The 15,622-nt window shown below is 35.3% G+C and overlaps 1 protein-coding gene across 1 annotated transcript in view; it reads left to right on the top strand.

Annotated features, from left to right (window-relative positions):
- Positions 1-15,622, top strand: part of Slc12a2 (solute carrier family 12 member 2) — a 93,454-nt gene that overhangs the window by 70,774 nt on the left and 7,058 nt on the right. Inside the window, exons 18-24 of the mRNA XM_008840891.2 lie at positions 150-256; positions 4,827-4,906; positions 7,402-7,527; positions 9,981-10,028; positions 11,402-11,524; positions 13,000-13,111; positions 15,429-15,515. Of these exons, the coding sequence (XP_008839113.1) occupies positions 150-256; positions 4,827-4,906; positions 7,402-7,527; positions 9,981-10,028; positions 11,402-11,524; positions 13,000-13,111; positions 15,429-15,515 (683 nt within the window). The remainder of the gene's footprint in view (positions 1-149; positions 257-4,826; positions 4,907-7,401; positions 7,528-9,980; positions 10,029-11,401; positions 11,525-12,999; positions 13,112-15,428; positions 15,516-15,622) is intronic.

The following is a 15,622-nucleotide window of genomic DNA, read 5'->3' as shown; positions in this document are numbered from 1 at the left end:
TATATATATATATATGTTTAGTTGTAATATGTGATCTATCAATTTTGTATATGTAAGTTGAAAAAGGCTATCAATTTGGAAGTGTTTCCTCTCTTTAAGAAACATTTTGTTAAACAGTATATATTTAAAATTGTATTTATATATTTTAGGCTGCTGGTCTTGGTCGTATGAAACCAAATACACTTGTCCTTGGATTTAAGAAAGATTGGTTACAAGCAGATATGAGGGATGTGGATATGTATATAAACTTATTTCAGTGAGTATATTTTGTTTTTATTTTTGTTTTGGGGAATTTTGGAGGTGGGAATGAGATAGGGATAGGGTCTCCTGGTAGCTCCAGCTGGCCTGGAACTCCCTATGTAGACCAGGCTGGTATCCACTCACAGAGATCTGCCTGCCTTTCTCTCTCAAGTGGTGGGATTAAAGTTGTGCTCTACCACACCTAGCATAGTAAGTATGGTTTTAGTTGTAATGTACTTGCCTCAGAACAATGTTAATTTTAAAGATATTCCCTCATTTTTTAACTTTGTTTCTTATATAGTCATGGACATAAAAATGAAAAAGAATCTGATGATCTGTGATGGGGTTTTAAATTGATGTTCTATTAACAAAATACTTAACCTTTCTCTTTTTACACAAAACATGCACAAATATGCACTAGTTACGTATGTATATGTATAGATGTAAGTTCATTTACAAAATAGCTTATGCATATGCAAAATATTTTGACTTTTAAACCCCCCTCCCTTTTTTTTTTTTTTTTATTTTGGTCTTTTTGAGACCTGTAGTCACAGCTGGCCTGGAACTTGATATGTAGATCAGGCTGGTCTGGATCTCACAGTGATCTGCCTCCCTCTACTTCATAGTACTGGAATTAAAAAGGTGTGTGCCACTATGCTTGGTTTAATCTCTTGTTATATACAAAAACCTAGATATGTTGTATGTATACGTATAGAGGTATATGTGCAGATACACACATATAAACACATTTATTTACTTGTTAAATCTTGCAAAGCACTTCCTTTTCCTAGTATTTTAGGATTTGCTAAACAAATTAATTTATACTAAGGATAAGAATTCTCTCTCTTACACTGCACTTGGTTTTAGTCTTTTTCGAGTATAGTACAGTTGTCTGTCTGTATTTATTTATTTATATTTATTTATTTATTTATTTATTTATTTATTTATTTATTTTGTATTTAGAAAGGTATCTCTGAGATGGAATTCACATTGTAGTTTCTCCAAATTTTGATCTGATTACCTGTAACTCACTGGAGTTTTCTCCTTTACTGGCATTCCTGTTTTGTCTATAGAATTTTTTTCAAAGCTTATTTGAAGTCTTTGAAGAAATGACCAGATCTTATGTGCCACTTTTTAAAGAGATATCTTCGTGCTATTAGTGATATACAGTATATGACAAAGAGTGGATATGAATTGTTACATGCTTTTTAGTAAGATTAAAGCTCTGTTCATCTTGTGTTTGTGACTACTGTTGGTAAGCAAAATATCATTGTAGCTCTCTAACTGTACTGTGTACTTTGAATACATGAGGACTAGGAAAAGAAAGACAGTGGAAATGAAGATTAAATCATGGTAGATCATGAGCTCATGCGCTGTAATGGATATGCAGTCTTTCAAGGCTCAGGACCACTCAGAAGGAGAAATTGCCCTAGAAAATAACTGACAGTTTTGCAAATACTTTCTATATATCTGCTTTTATTATTAGTTGTCCTGATATCATAGGAGCCCTGAAAGAGGTCTGTCTGAATGCTCCCAAAGTTAAGTATTACTCTGCATCAGACAGCAGCTAATAGATAGCTAAAATTGTTCTGTGATTTTCAAAGCTATGGAAATTCATGGTGGTTTTGTTGTTTCTTTTTTATTGTATTGATTGATTGATTGATTGATTGATTGATTGATTGATTGATTGATATGTGTATATGTAGGTTAGAGGACAACTTGTAGGGATAGGTTCTTTCCTTCCAATATGTGAATCCCAGGTATTGAACTCAGGTTGTCAGCCTTGATAGCAAACACTTTTACTCTGAGCGAGCCATCTTGCCATCCTGCTATCTACCTGACCCTTATTTTTACTTGTTTTGTTGTTAATTCTATTTTGTTTTGTTTTGGGAGTACTAGGAATTGAACCTAGGGGCCTTGCACATGTTAGCTACATGCTGTATCACTAAGCTGTAGTCCTATCCTGACAGCATCTCATGTCACTCAGGCTGACCTCAGATTCACTATGTTGCTGGGGCTGCCTGTTAATTTCTGATTTTCTTGTCTTCACCACCCAAATGCTGAGATTACAGGTGTTCACCACCATACACCCAGTTTCTCATCCCTTTAAATTTTTCTTTGAGTCAGGGTCTTACTAAGTTGCTCTAGCTGTTCTTGATCAGGCCTAAGCATGCCTTAAATTTGTGTTACTCCAAACTCAGCTTCTCTAATAGCTAAGATTACAGACCTGTATTACCAGACTCAGCTAAGGGCAGTTTTGAAACAATAATACTGTTCAGTCTTTATCATGTAATAAAGAATCCATTAATATTTTCCTTGCAGTTTTTTTTTTTTTTTTTTTTTTTTGGTTTTTTTAAAACATTAAGATGTTTCGGTCCATAGTAAATTTAGGGGTTTATTTCCTGGCATTCTTGAAACAAATTGATCATTTGTTCCATTGATTTATTAGCTACTTTAAAACATTGTTGCTGCTTCTGTAGAATTAGAGTACCATATATAGTTGAGAAAAGTTAGCATCTCTATTGAATGCCTTTTGACAGTGAATTTCTTCTGACCTTAATTAACCACAGGAATGAGGCCAAATTAATTTCTACATGATTTCTTTATGATACAATTATAACCTTAGCTATATTAATATTTTTAATAAACATATAGTGAAAATTACTCATAGCTAAAAATAATTTAAGATAAAATTCATCCCAATTACTGATATTTACAAAAAACTTGAAGTTTGGGATCTTTTGAAAGAGTCCCAGTGGCACAGACTGCCTTTGAACTGTTGATCCTCCTGCCTCAGCCTTCTGACAACTTTAAAGTTTGAAATTTAAAATTCTTTCAGTGTATTTAAGGGAAAACATGAGCCAAAATGGAGACTTAACGCTCCTTAATGTAGTTTTTAGAGTTGTAAGTGTGGGTTTAAGGCTGTTTTCAAGGTTTTGGTAGCTATAAATTCTTTTAACTACTTTTCTAAGCTAGCTTTGTGAAAGTAAAAATACTCTAAAATTCTGTCCTTTAGGGCTTGAGAGTCAGCTCAGTTGGCAGAGTGCTTGCCATGCAAGCATGAGGGTTTGAGTTTAATCTCCAGTACTCATGTAAAAAACTGGGCACAGCGGCGCCCATGAAACACTAGAGACCTGGAGGATGCCTGGGTCTTGCTGGTCAGCCAGTCTAGCTGAATTGGCAAGCTCCAGGTTAGTGGAAGACTCTGCCTCGGGGCTAAAGAGATGGCTTAGCAGTTAGGAGCACTGACTGCTCTTGCAGAGAACTCGGGTTCAATTCTTAACACCCATGTGATAGCTAGCAACTGTTCATAACTACAGTTCCAGGGGACCTAATATTCTCTTCTGACTTCAGCAGACATTGCAGAACACGGATACACTTATATTCATGCAAGCATGCACTCATATACATAAAATAAAAGTAATAAATAAAGCATTTTTTAAAATTAGAAGAGACTGCCTCAAAAAATGCAGAGCATAATTGAGGGGGGGCACTTGATATGGAATCTGACCTTCACAAACATGCACACACACGAACATGTACACATGTGCATACACACTCACACTTGTCTTCACACTCTACAACCTGTTCTCATTTTCTGTAGAATCTATTTCTCCATCTTCAGAAATTTCTCTTAGCTTTAAGGGTATAAACCTAAATTAAATGTAGTAGACTATGGAAAGTTATTTTTCCATCATATTATTTTGGAAGATGAAAATACTGTTGTAGGAAGTGGGAGGAGTCACTGGCGAGGTGGTTCAGAGATTCAGAGTATTTCCTGCTCTTCCAGAGAACCTGAATTTGGTTCCCAGCACCTACATTGGGTGGCTCACAGATGCCTGTAACTCTAACTACAGGGGAATCCAACACCTCTGGCCTCTGTGGGCACTGGCATGCACATATACAGACATTCATAGTCACATACAAATACATAATTTAAAAAAATCTTTAAAAAAAATACTGTTGGCTGGAGAGATGGCTCAGCGGTTAAGAGCACTGACAGCTCTTACAGAGGACCCAGGTTTGATTCCCAGCACCCAAATGGCAGCTACAAACCATCCTTAACTCCAGTTCCAGGGGAATCTGAAACCCTCTTCTGACCTCTGCGGAATTGCATGACACGGCTGCACTCACATACATGCAGGCAATACACTCATATACATAAAATAAAAATAATAAAATAATTTTTTAAAAATACTGTTACTGTTCTAAAAAGCAGCTATATATGAAATCTCAATATAGTTGTGTTGTTTAATGATGGGTATGCATTCTGGGAAATGTGTCATTAGGTGATTTTATTGACTATAGTTACACAAACCTAGACCACATCTAGGCTATATGGCATATGTGGTCATGTATGCAGTCTCTTACTTATGTAACACATTACTGTAATGTAAAGGTCTAGACAACAAGAGAAGAAAGAAAAACTGTGAGGTTGAAAACTATACTACTCATCTCTCACACACTAGTTTTTTAAATGTATCGAAAAAAACCAGACGTGTAAAGTTGAACAGCATTTTAGAGATATGCGATTGTCTTCATTTTATGTAGAGCATAAATTTTTGTGATTCTCTCTACCATGATAGTGATGCCTTTGACATACAATATGGAGTAGTGGTAATTCGCCTAAAGGAAGGGCTGGACATTTCTCATCTTCAGGGACAAGGTAAATATTGTTCAAAACAAGTTCTTATTTTAAAAACATAAATTTTCTATACAATTATATATAATTCTCATAAGTTCATTAACTTTCATAATTACCATCTATTTTGTGTCACATACTTACTGGGAGGCATCTTAAGATGAAATGTACTTGGAAACCACCAGTGTTTGTATCTTCCCTTTCGTACCAGATGGTGGTTATTCACATTGGGACAGTATAGGTTACATGCCAATTTTGCCAGTTTTATATACACTTGGATATGAATGTAATTATGTCATTTATCATGTGTTGATTTATAAAAGCAAGATTAAAAAAAAAACTCTTCTACCATTACAAAGATCTTATGATCCTCCTGGATTCCTTGCCATGTTTTTCCTTATCATTAGTATGTAATTTTTGTCATGTCAAGAATATTAAATTATACAGTCTGTGTGTGTGTGTGTGTGTGTGTGTGTGTGTTTGGTTTTTTTGTTGACAGGTCTCCCTGTAGCCCCACCTGGCTGGCCTGGAACTCTCTGAACTCTCTGTATAGATCAAGCTGGCCTTGATTCCACAGAGATCTACCTGTCTCTGCTTCCAGAGTGCTGGGATTAATGGTGTGCAACCAACTGTGCCTGGCTTACAATTACAATGATTTTTTTTGTTTTTTTTTTGTTTTGTTTTACAATTATAATTTTTAAAGTAAAGGTAAAAATAGAAGCTTATTAACACTTGGCTAGCTAGCATTTTTCTCTTACTAATTAATTAACCAAATCATCAGAATTAGCTAAGTAATTTAAATAGATAAGCTATGTAATGAACTGTTGTCATCTGTTCTAGGTATTTAAATTGTTTTGCCCTTCTTACTCTTTCTAAGAGTAGTCTACAATTTTGAAAGAAATGCCTTGAGGACTGTGTAGCAAAAAAAGGATAGTTTGCTGAAAATGTGTTTTCTTTATCTGGAGTGAGCCTAGCAAACAGTATTTTCGGTCTCTCTTGTTATAAAAGTAACTGAGGTTTAGGGTACCTGATTCATACCCATTAGTGCTGCATGATTATAAGTAGTATTCCCTTTTACTCAAAAGAGTAATAAATTATACAGTTCTACTACTTCCAGAGATTTAAATGGGATTGAATTTTTTTTAAGAAAACATTTCTTTACATTTTTTATTTTTGTTTTTATTGAGCTTTTGTACATTTCATACAACAGTTCTTAATCAAATGTAGACCCTCTCTCTGGTTTGGTTCCCCCCCACCCCCCCACCCCCCACTGGACCACATGTATTTTGCCATACATGTTAAGCCTTATCCAGTCAGGCATTTGTATTCAGATGTCCTTCAGTGCAAATTCATCCCCTGGAGTCTAGTCAGCCTATCTACAGATTGTTGGTAAGACCTATTCTTCCTCACCCAGTAGTAGTCAGTCTCCAATAGTTCCCAGACTAGGCCCGACCTGCCACTCATTTCCCTCGCTCCACTCTGGGCCCTTGTCTGATTGAGTTGACATGGATCCTGTGCTCGATCCCACCATTGCCGCAAGCTCACATGTGCAAGCTTCCAGTGGCCTGAAAGCCTCTCAAAAAACAAAAAATGAATCTACCATATGATCCAATTATACCACTCCTTGGTATATACCCCCCAATTTTTTTTGAAAGTTCTTGGAAGTATTTTTCACATATTTATGATTATGATCAAGTACTTTTTGAAAACCTTACATTGTTTAGATCTGGTATACTACACGATTTAGCTCAGGGTTTTACAAGCACAGATGTTTGACCCAGGTAGCTGTTTTTTAAAACTCTTGGTCTTTCCCTTAGTTTTGTGGTCTGGGCAAGTTTGGTGACTTCTAGGCTTGTTTACTTGTCCATTAACATCTAGTAACTTACCTTTTACAGTTGTTGTGAAGGCTAAAGAGGAAGGAAGACCTCTTAGCTCCCAGCATAGTGCTGGTCTCCCAGAACTTCTGTTCCTTCTCTCTGTCCACACAGATAGATGATGAGGATTACGAACAGATTATCAATTTCATGTTATATTTGTCTTTATAACTGTTTAACTGTAAAAGTTAAGTATACACTAGTTCCTGGCAAAAATATCAAAGTGCTTTAAAATGGAAGAATTGGTACTTTTGCTGAACTCATGAGGAAAAGACTCTACTTCTGGTCTTGGCATTCTAGTTGTGGATAACTTTCTACACATTTGTCCTCTTACATACACGTGAACATTTGTTACATTTAGATTTTTATATTGTAGCTAACTTTGTAGAGTTGATTGACATGATATATCATCCTTTTGTCTACGCTATCCGAGTTTTACATGGAATTTCATTCATTACTTCCCAGTACCTCACTTAAATATCATAGCCACTTGTAGTTGACATTTGAGTGTATAATCATTTCAAATATCATGGTTGTTTCTATAAGGTATCATTTATTATAATCTTGCTATTTCATAAATAGTACTGTTTTAATTATTAAGCCATGACACCTAGAATACTATTTTAAATACTTTCATGTCTACAGAAGAATTATTGTCTTCACAAGAGAAATCACCTGGTACCAAGGATGTTGTGGTAAATGTGGACTATAATAAAAAATCAGATCTTGATACTTCCAAACTATCTGGCGAAAAATCCATTACACATAAAGGTAACTTTCGTTCCAACAAGAGATTTTATTAATGCTTATGTTTTAATTTGGGGGTATTGGCTTTTATATACAATATACATTACAAAGTCACTGTTCTCAAGTGAGATACTGTTTGACTCTAGTTGGCCAGGTAAAATTTGTGACTCAAAAATGACTAGCTATTTTGAAGTATTTAACGTGGACCATAAAATAGAAACCATGTCAATTACTTAGTTACTGTTTTATGTGGTTTTCTTTAAGTTTACTTTAAATATTTTGGTTTGAAGCAGAAATTAAATCTGAGCTTGGAAAGAACATGTAATTTTTAATGAATCTTTCAGATAACTACATCCACAAATTTCTGTGTCGTGCTATGAGAAGGGAAAAGGGATGACTTCCAAATCTTACTCTCCTACCCTCACTCTCCTCCAGCCTCTGTTCAGACTCGTATCTCCATCTGTCCTATTCCAGCTGATATGCAACAAGAAAGAGATCTGCACTGTAAATCATCAAACCATAGCATACTTTTGATCTCTCTAAGATGATTACCATTCTTTTTATGAAATTAATAACCTTAAACCATGTCTCTGTGCAGTTTTATCTTTTAGCATATTGAAAGTGTTGATGTTGCCTTTATAATTTTCCTACCTATGTAACTTGTTTGCTTGGAATAGTTGTAGCTATCGCACATTTCTCCTTTCTGTTCTTGGCTGGCTTTATTATTTTCTGTTTTGTCTTAAAACTCCATAACCTGATTCCATTTATGTTTTGTATTTATTTTAATTTATATCACACTCTTTTACCCTCTCTCTCATTTTTTCTTGCCAGAAATAGACCCCTTCTCTATAGTCTATTAGGAATTAATGCATACAGCTGTATGGAAAGGGGAAGATAGCAGCTTCTCTACACTCATATGTTAGTAGGTGTCACCACATACAAAGAATAGGAAACTAGGTTTGTACATTTCTACTCTGTTGTAAAAGCTGAGATGCCTAACTTGAATAAAAAAACATTTTGGGAACAGATAAGATGGCTTAGCTGGTAAAGGTGCTTGTTGCCAAACCTGACAACATCCACAGGACCCACATAGTGGAAGGAGAAAACTGACTCCTGTAAGTTGTTGTCTGATGTCCACATGTGCACAGTGGCATGTGCGCATGTACACATGAATACACATCAATAAATAAAGTAATAAAAATACTTTAAAATAAAATTTAAATGCCAAGATTTCCTTGGCAATTCTGAGCTTTTTAAAATCAATGCAACATACCCATATTATTTTAATTATCAAAAGCAGATACTTTTAAGCATTTATTTTATAATGACAGTATTTAAATTTTAATGTAATAATTGGTTCTTTTATCCATAACATGCATAAAAGGTAGTGTTCAGTAATATAACTTGATTTTGTTTTGTTTTGTTTTTCTATTTTGCAAATTCTCTAAATCAACATAGATATTATAGAGAAGTGGATACTGTGGATTCAGAATTAGGAATATTCTGATGTATAATTAGAAAGTCACAATGTTTAGTTTTATCTGTCCTGGTTACTGAGGCATATGATTTACAAGAGGACAAAAAAAAGAACACCCTTTAAATACTTGCTTTGCGCCAGGCCCTAAGCTCATGCCATCAATGCCTACAGTGGTTTGACAGCCTAAAGAGTAGATGCCCCAAGTTTCCTACAAGTGAGAAAAGGAGTTAAGTAGTTCTAGCTCAAATTAGGAAAGTGTTGGTGATCCCACTGTGGAATGCTCTAAGTCTAGAGTTTTGTTCACCTTAAACTAATAAACCTACATTCAGGACAACAGGAGTTGGGGGAGTTTAGGAGAAATAAAAAAGACTGTTCCCGGCGGGGAAAGAAAGATGATTTTATATATATATATGCATGTATACATGCATATGTACATGAATTTTATTTGAAGAAAACCATTCCTGTATAGGTTGGCATTTACATAAAACAAGACTTCTAGCTCTGATCAAATTCCTTAACATTTCAAATGCCAATTAACTTTTACAAGCACCAGGTACTCATTGACTGTTTCTAAAGCTGCTTCTCAGTCATTCACATGGTGATGTAGTGACATGTTTAATACTTAGGTATTATCTGCAAAAACAATTTTTTTTAGTGCTGTACTTCTATTCTACAAGCTGTAGTTTGACATCTTCTCAACTGATTTCAAGTATGGAAGCTTAAAAGTTTATACAATCTGCTGGCTCTTTTTGGATAATTTTATAGGAATAAAATTTAAGCATGAGTGTTAATCATTCACTCTGTGTGGTCTAAAATACATGTTTTTTTTTTGAATCTTAAACAGTCAATATAGAAAATAGTAATTTTCAGTCTTAATCATTTTTTATGGACTGTTGCTTCATACTGTCTTACTAATAAATGTGCTCTATTTACATTTTCATTACTTTATGAATATAAAGGCAATTAACTTACTATTTTGTGTTTTCTAAACATAATCTAGATGAGGAAGAGGATGGCAAGACTCCAACTCAACCACTGTTGAAAAAAGGCAGGCATTTTTCATCATTTTATTTTAATCCCCCTTTTCATACTGTTAGCTCTTTAACTCCAGCCTTATTATTTTCCTTTTTCTTTTACTTTAGATTTTATTTCCATGGTGAGGTGATATTACAGTTATCTGTTTAATGCAGATTAGCAAAAATATTATTCCAACTAAAGTGTGAAAATCTTATTGGGACAAGGTGGTATATCACAAAGTCTTTTAAATAATCATAGCATTTCTGAAATACTCAGACCTGGAAAGTCAGTATTTTTCCTCCTTAATTTAAACCGCATGGTTTAGATGTTAAGTAGGGACACTGGAGTAGGTTTGTTTACAGTGTCACTTGCATTCTTTACCATCAGTTGTACCCAGAAAAATCCTCAATTTTGATACTAATATATTTTTCATTTCAAAAATTACGATATTTCTCACAGTCGTGCTGCGTTTGGGAGATACAGTCATGTCAGCGTACATGAATTTTATGAGAAGGAGATAGAGGTGAGAGTTATGGAGCAGTGTGGTTTGGTAGCCATATTATTTCATCATGCAAAATCATTGGTCATGTTTGCATACATCATGACAGCATGAAAAGTAAATGATGGCCCTTCTGAAAAAGCAACCAGATTTCCTCCTGTGGATTTCTGTTTTAAAAGTTTTAGTAGTGGAGTTTTGTAATAGTCATTTGCTTGCTCACAGAGCCAATGATTTTTTTTTTTTAACTCTTGGAAATGTAAATGGGAACTCTTTTAGATATGCAGCAAATTCAAATTCGTACCCTTCCAAGGAGTTCCTACCATCTTTCTGTGATTCACAGAAAGATGTGGTTATATGGCTTTAAAATGGGCATCACGTACTGAGGGGACAAAGGATAAAGAGCGCAGTTTTCCTCACTACAGTTTCACTGATAAGATTGGTTTGTTGTTTCTTCAGTGCCCTATCATTTATGTTACAGATACAACTCTTTATTTTAAACCTTTCTGAACTTTAAATCATTGAGATAGTAGATTATAAAAGGAAAGTTTATTAAATAAGTTTAAGCTTGATTTCTCTAGTTAGCCTAAAATACAGATTTCTAGAAAATCTAAACTCAAGCAGTAATATATTTATTTGATTGGTATTTAGAATTCCTGTGCATTCGTCAGAATACTTCAGAATATTAGAAACTAAGATAATTTTAATGGATTTAGCTATTGTAAAAAAAGTACCTTTCTATACCTAAAGTATATTTGTTTATAAACTACTTCAGGTTTATAATGGAAGCCATATATAGCTATCTGCATTACAAATGAATTTACAAAGGTTAGGAAATTATAGGAATAGAGAAAAATGACTATTATTATTTGCTTTCCTTACTTTGTATTTTCCGCTTAATCCTTTAGAATCCAAAGGCCCTGTTGCACCTTTAAATATAGCTGACCAAAAGCTTCTTGAAGCTAGTACACAGTTTCAGAAAAAACAAGGGAAGAATACTATTGATGTCTGGTGGCTTTTTGATGATGGAGGTAAGGTCATTAATGTATTTTTTAAGTAATTTGAAATTTACTGAAATTCTAAGAATAATGCTGAGAAATGGTATACATTTTCACTTCTATGCCCTGTTCAAGCCTTGGCAGCATTCTCATACAGCACAAGGATCACTGTGTAAAGTAGGCATAGCTGTCAGGTCTCTTAGGGATCCTTCATGTGGAAGGTCCATAATACCTCCAGGGACTTTATGACCATACCATTTTCTTAACTAGTGTAGACCAATTTGTGGAATTTCACACAATTTGGAATGCAATTAGATTGCTTCTTGTAGGTTTTTAGGTTAAATATTTTTGACGAAAATACCACAGAAGTGGTGCTCTGCTCCTCTGTGGAATCTCATAAGAGTAGTATATGATGTTGTGGAGTTAAACTGTTGAATAAAGTGTGTTTTTTCCCGTTTTATCCATTCAAAGAAGTGTTTTGCGTCTTTATTATGATTACAGATGTGGTGGGTTTCTTGCAGGTTCTGTAAATAAACCATTCTTCCTGTAACTGTTAGACCTGTCTTTAGCATCCACTGATGTTTCTAAATTTATAGTGGTTGCCAAATAATGAGTTTTCTTTGTTCTACATTGATTGGTTGGCATTTCACTGTAGGAAGAGCTATCTCTTCATTTGTTTGTCAGCTCGTTGGTTCTTCTTTTACTCTGTAGGATACTTTGTTGCACTCATCATGTGTTTGTATGATGTTCAGATTGTCCAGTCTAGTCTAGCTCCAGGATCTTCCCTAGGCTGGTTTACATGCTCATTTGTCATGCCCTATACATTGGAGTTTGTACTTTCCATGTACTAGGCATGGAAGGGACCGTTTATCCAAGGAAGCTTGGTCCTTTTAGAATAGTGCTCGGAAGCAAATTTCAGACTCTTAGATATGCTTGTGGCTTCTTGGGCGATACTGCTCCCAGGTCCTCTCATTGGGCAGAGCTGGGAAATATATGTATATAAAATTTACATATCTCTGTGTGTACAGATGTACAGATACAGAATTTGAAAGCTAACTCTAATCCATTTTTTCCCTTTTCATATTTCTCGTTTTCTATATGAAGTTTGTTTCCATTAGTTTTCATTTCAACCTTTCTATATGTTACTAATTTTCTGACTGCCAGGCCACCATGCAATTTGATTGCTTTACTTAGAACTGTGACTCTTGGACCTTCCTCCTTGTCCGAATTATCAAGGAAGGACAGGAATTTTGCTACTGGGCATGGTAGCTTTAATCTCAGCACTCTGGAGGAAGAGGCAGGCAGATCTTTGGTGAGATCAAGCCTAGCCTGGTTTACAAAATGAGTATCAGGCCAGCTAGGGCTACCAGGAGACCCTGCCTCAAACCAAACAGAATGATTTTGCTTTACATTGAGTTATAGTAAATGTCAAGACTAAGTAGAAAATAAAAGTTCTTGTGTGAGATACTGGCATTTAAAAAATGATTTCTTATATTTTTATAATTCAGGTTTGACCTTGTTGATACCGTATCTTCTGACTACGAAGAAAAAGTGGAAAGATTGTAAGATCAGAGTATTCATTGGTGGAAAAATAAACAGAATAGACCATGACCGGAGAGCGTAAGTTTATTTTTCAATTGGAGAGCATTAATTGAATAGTACTATCATGATAAAAACCATGTAAGCCAGAAAATGCTAACCATGCTGTTCTATACTGAACTTCAAAAGTCTTTAACTAGACTATAGCCTCATTCTCTTTGATTTGACCTCCATATTTGTAGTAACTATATAATTTTACTTAGATGTGATTATTTTTAACAGATAGACATTTTAGAAGGTTTATATTAAGTACTTAACGCTGTTAAAATGTTAAAGGCAGAGCTTTTCTTTTTAGAGAAAGTGCACAGACTATTGCATGTTCATATAGAGAGCAATTTTGTGAACTTGGAGACAACAGAAAGGAGTTCATGGTGCTCTTGACATCCACTGCCATCTGCCTGTCTGCACTGCCAGGAGCTGACTCTGGTGTTCTCCTGCTCTGGGCCCCAGTGTATTGCACACATTGCTGCTGTTTCATGTGGAAAGCTTAAAGAGTTTTGACTGATTCTGCTACACCAAACACTGTAACCACTTCTCCATGAGCTACCTACTAGAATGCAGTCACTGATCACTGTAATGTGGCAGTCAAGGTCCTTGAAATCTGTTTGCCTGTTCCCTTTTCATTCTTATCCTCATTCCTATAAACGTGCCCTGTGTTCACTGTATCTCTTTGTGCATACTGTCCACAGTATTGGGATGTCAGGTTTTTGTTGTTTTACCTGCTCTTATCTGTAGAGTTCCTTATTTACCTCCCTTCTCTCTGCTTAAATACTCCATTCTTTTGAAAGCAACCCCATTCTTCACAATGTAGGGCCCTGTTATATTTTTCCCTTGGATCTCCCCAGTCCCAGTGAGTATTAATATTACCTTCTTGACTCCATTTACACTTGATAGATAACATTTATCACTTTCTTAAATTTGAATTTTGTGGGCTCTATAATACTAGCAAATTGTACTTTCGAGAGAGAATTCAGCTAGGCATTCATTCATTTTCAACTGTGAATTCTATAAGAAATACTAGTAAACTAAAATTCATCTGTCCTCTAATAACTTTAAAAGCTGTCATTGTAGTAAACATTGAATCTTGTTTTATTAGTAGCTTTTCTTGAGTATTTTTCAACTTCTCTGTTGTTAGCCCCAACGTTTCATTTCGTTATTTACCAAAAAGTCAGATTTGTCGGAATTTCTTTTCCGTATCTTCCCATCTTCCTGGCCAGCACCAAAACCAAACATCATGAACTTGCTTTTCCATGAACTCTATCAATTTAGCCCCAGAAGTTCTATTTGAACCTTGAAAAAATTTTTAAATATTTTATTATGTTTATTGTATGTGTATGCATATATGCAAGTGCACCCATGTTCTGTAATGCCTGCAGAAGTCAGAAGAGGGCATCAGATCCCCTGGAACTGGAGTGGATGGTTGTTAGCCACCATGTAGGTGCTGAGAATTGAACCTAGGTCCTCTGCAAGAGCAGCCAGTGCTCTTAACCACTGCGCCATTTCTCCAGCCCCAACCCTGAAATATTTTGAGATAAATTTTCTGTATGGACTCACACAATAGTTTAAATTTGGTTAACTGATTATTATACATATGATTACCAATGTACTTTGACTAAAATTAATTGCTATCAAACTAGCTGTCACTAAGAGTTCATTATGAATATCTTTGTTCACCCATTATTGGGCACTGTATTAGTTATTTTTCTCATGCAGTGGTAGAATACCTGACAAAAGCAACTTAAGAAAAGGGTGAGTTTGTTTTGGCTTACATTATGAAGGCATAATCCACCATGACAGGAAGGCGTGGTGGCAGGTATGTCTGCAGTCAGGAAACAAATGAATGCTGCTGCTCAGTTTGCCTCCCCACCTTTTACTCAGTCTGGGACCCAGCCCATAGAATAGTGTCACCCACACATTTACACTGTGTCTTCCCTCCTCAGTAACTCTGGAAACTTCCTCAAAGACACATGCAGATTCTTCAACCATTATAGTTACTAAAGTAAGAGAGCATTAAAAATAGAACAGTAGTCGCTGGGCATGATGGCACTCGCCTTTGATCCCAGCACTGGGGAGGCAGAGGCAAGCAGATCTCTGTGAGTTCAAGTCAGCCTGATCTATATAGTTCCAGGTCATCTGGGGCTACAGGGAGACAGTGGTCTCTGCTTAGACAGTTTAGATGTTTTCTTTGTGAATATAGAGTATGAGTTAATTCAGATGAAATTTGTTTGGCACCAGATAAATCCTGTAAATCATGCTTTTCACATACATAGATTCAGCTCTATATAGAATGAAAATACTTGGTAACATTTATGTCTAAATGTTATTTGTTTTAATGTAGGATGGCTACTTTACTTAGTAAATTCCGAATAGACTTCTCTGATATCATGGTCCTAGGAGATATCAATACGAAACCAAAGAAAGAAAAGTAAGTTGCTGGATAAATTATTCTACGTAAGTTTCTAGTCCTTTTATGGATAGGCCATGGCAAACACGGATAATTTAACTTAAAATAATTACCTGGACTTTTTCTCT

The sequence above is a fragment of the Nannospalax galili genome, unplaced genomic scaffold, assembly GCF_000622305.1.
Source record: "Nannospalax galili isolate Female #2095 unplaced genomic scaffold, S.galili_v1.0 scaffold490, whole genome shotgun sequence".
Classification (NCBI taxonomy): Eukaryota; Metazoa; Chordata; class Mammalia; order Rodentia; family Spalacidae; genus Nannospalax; species Nannospalax galili.
The sequence above is the reverse complement of the archived record's forward strand: the minus strand, read 5'-3'. Positions and strand labels throughout refer to the sequence as shown.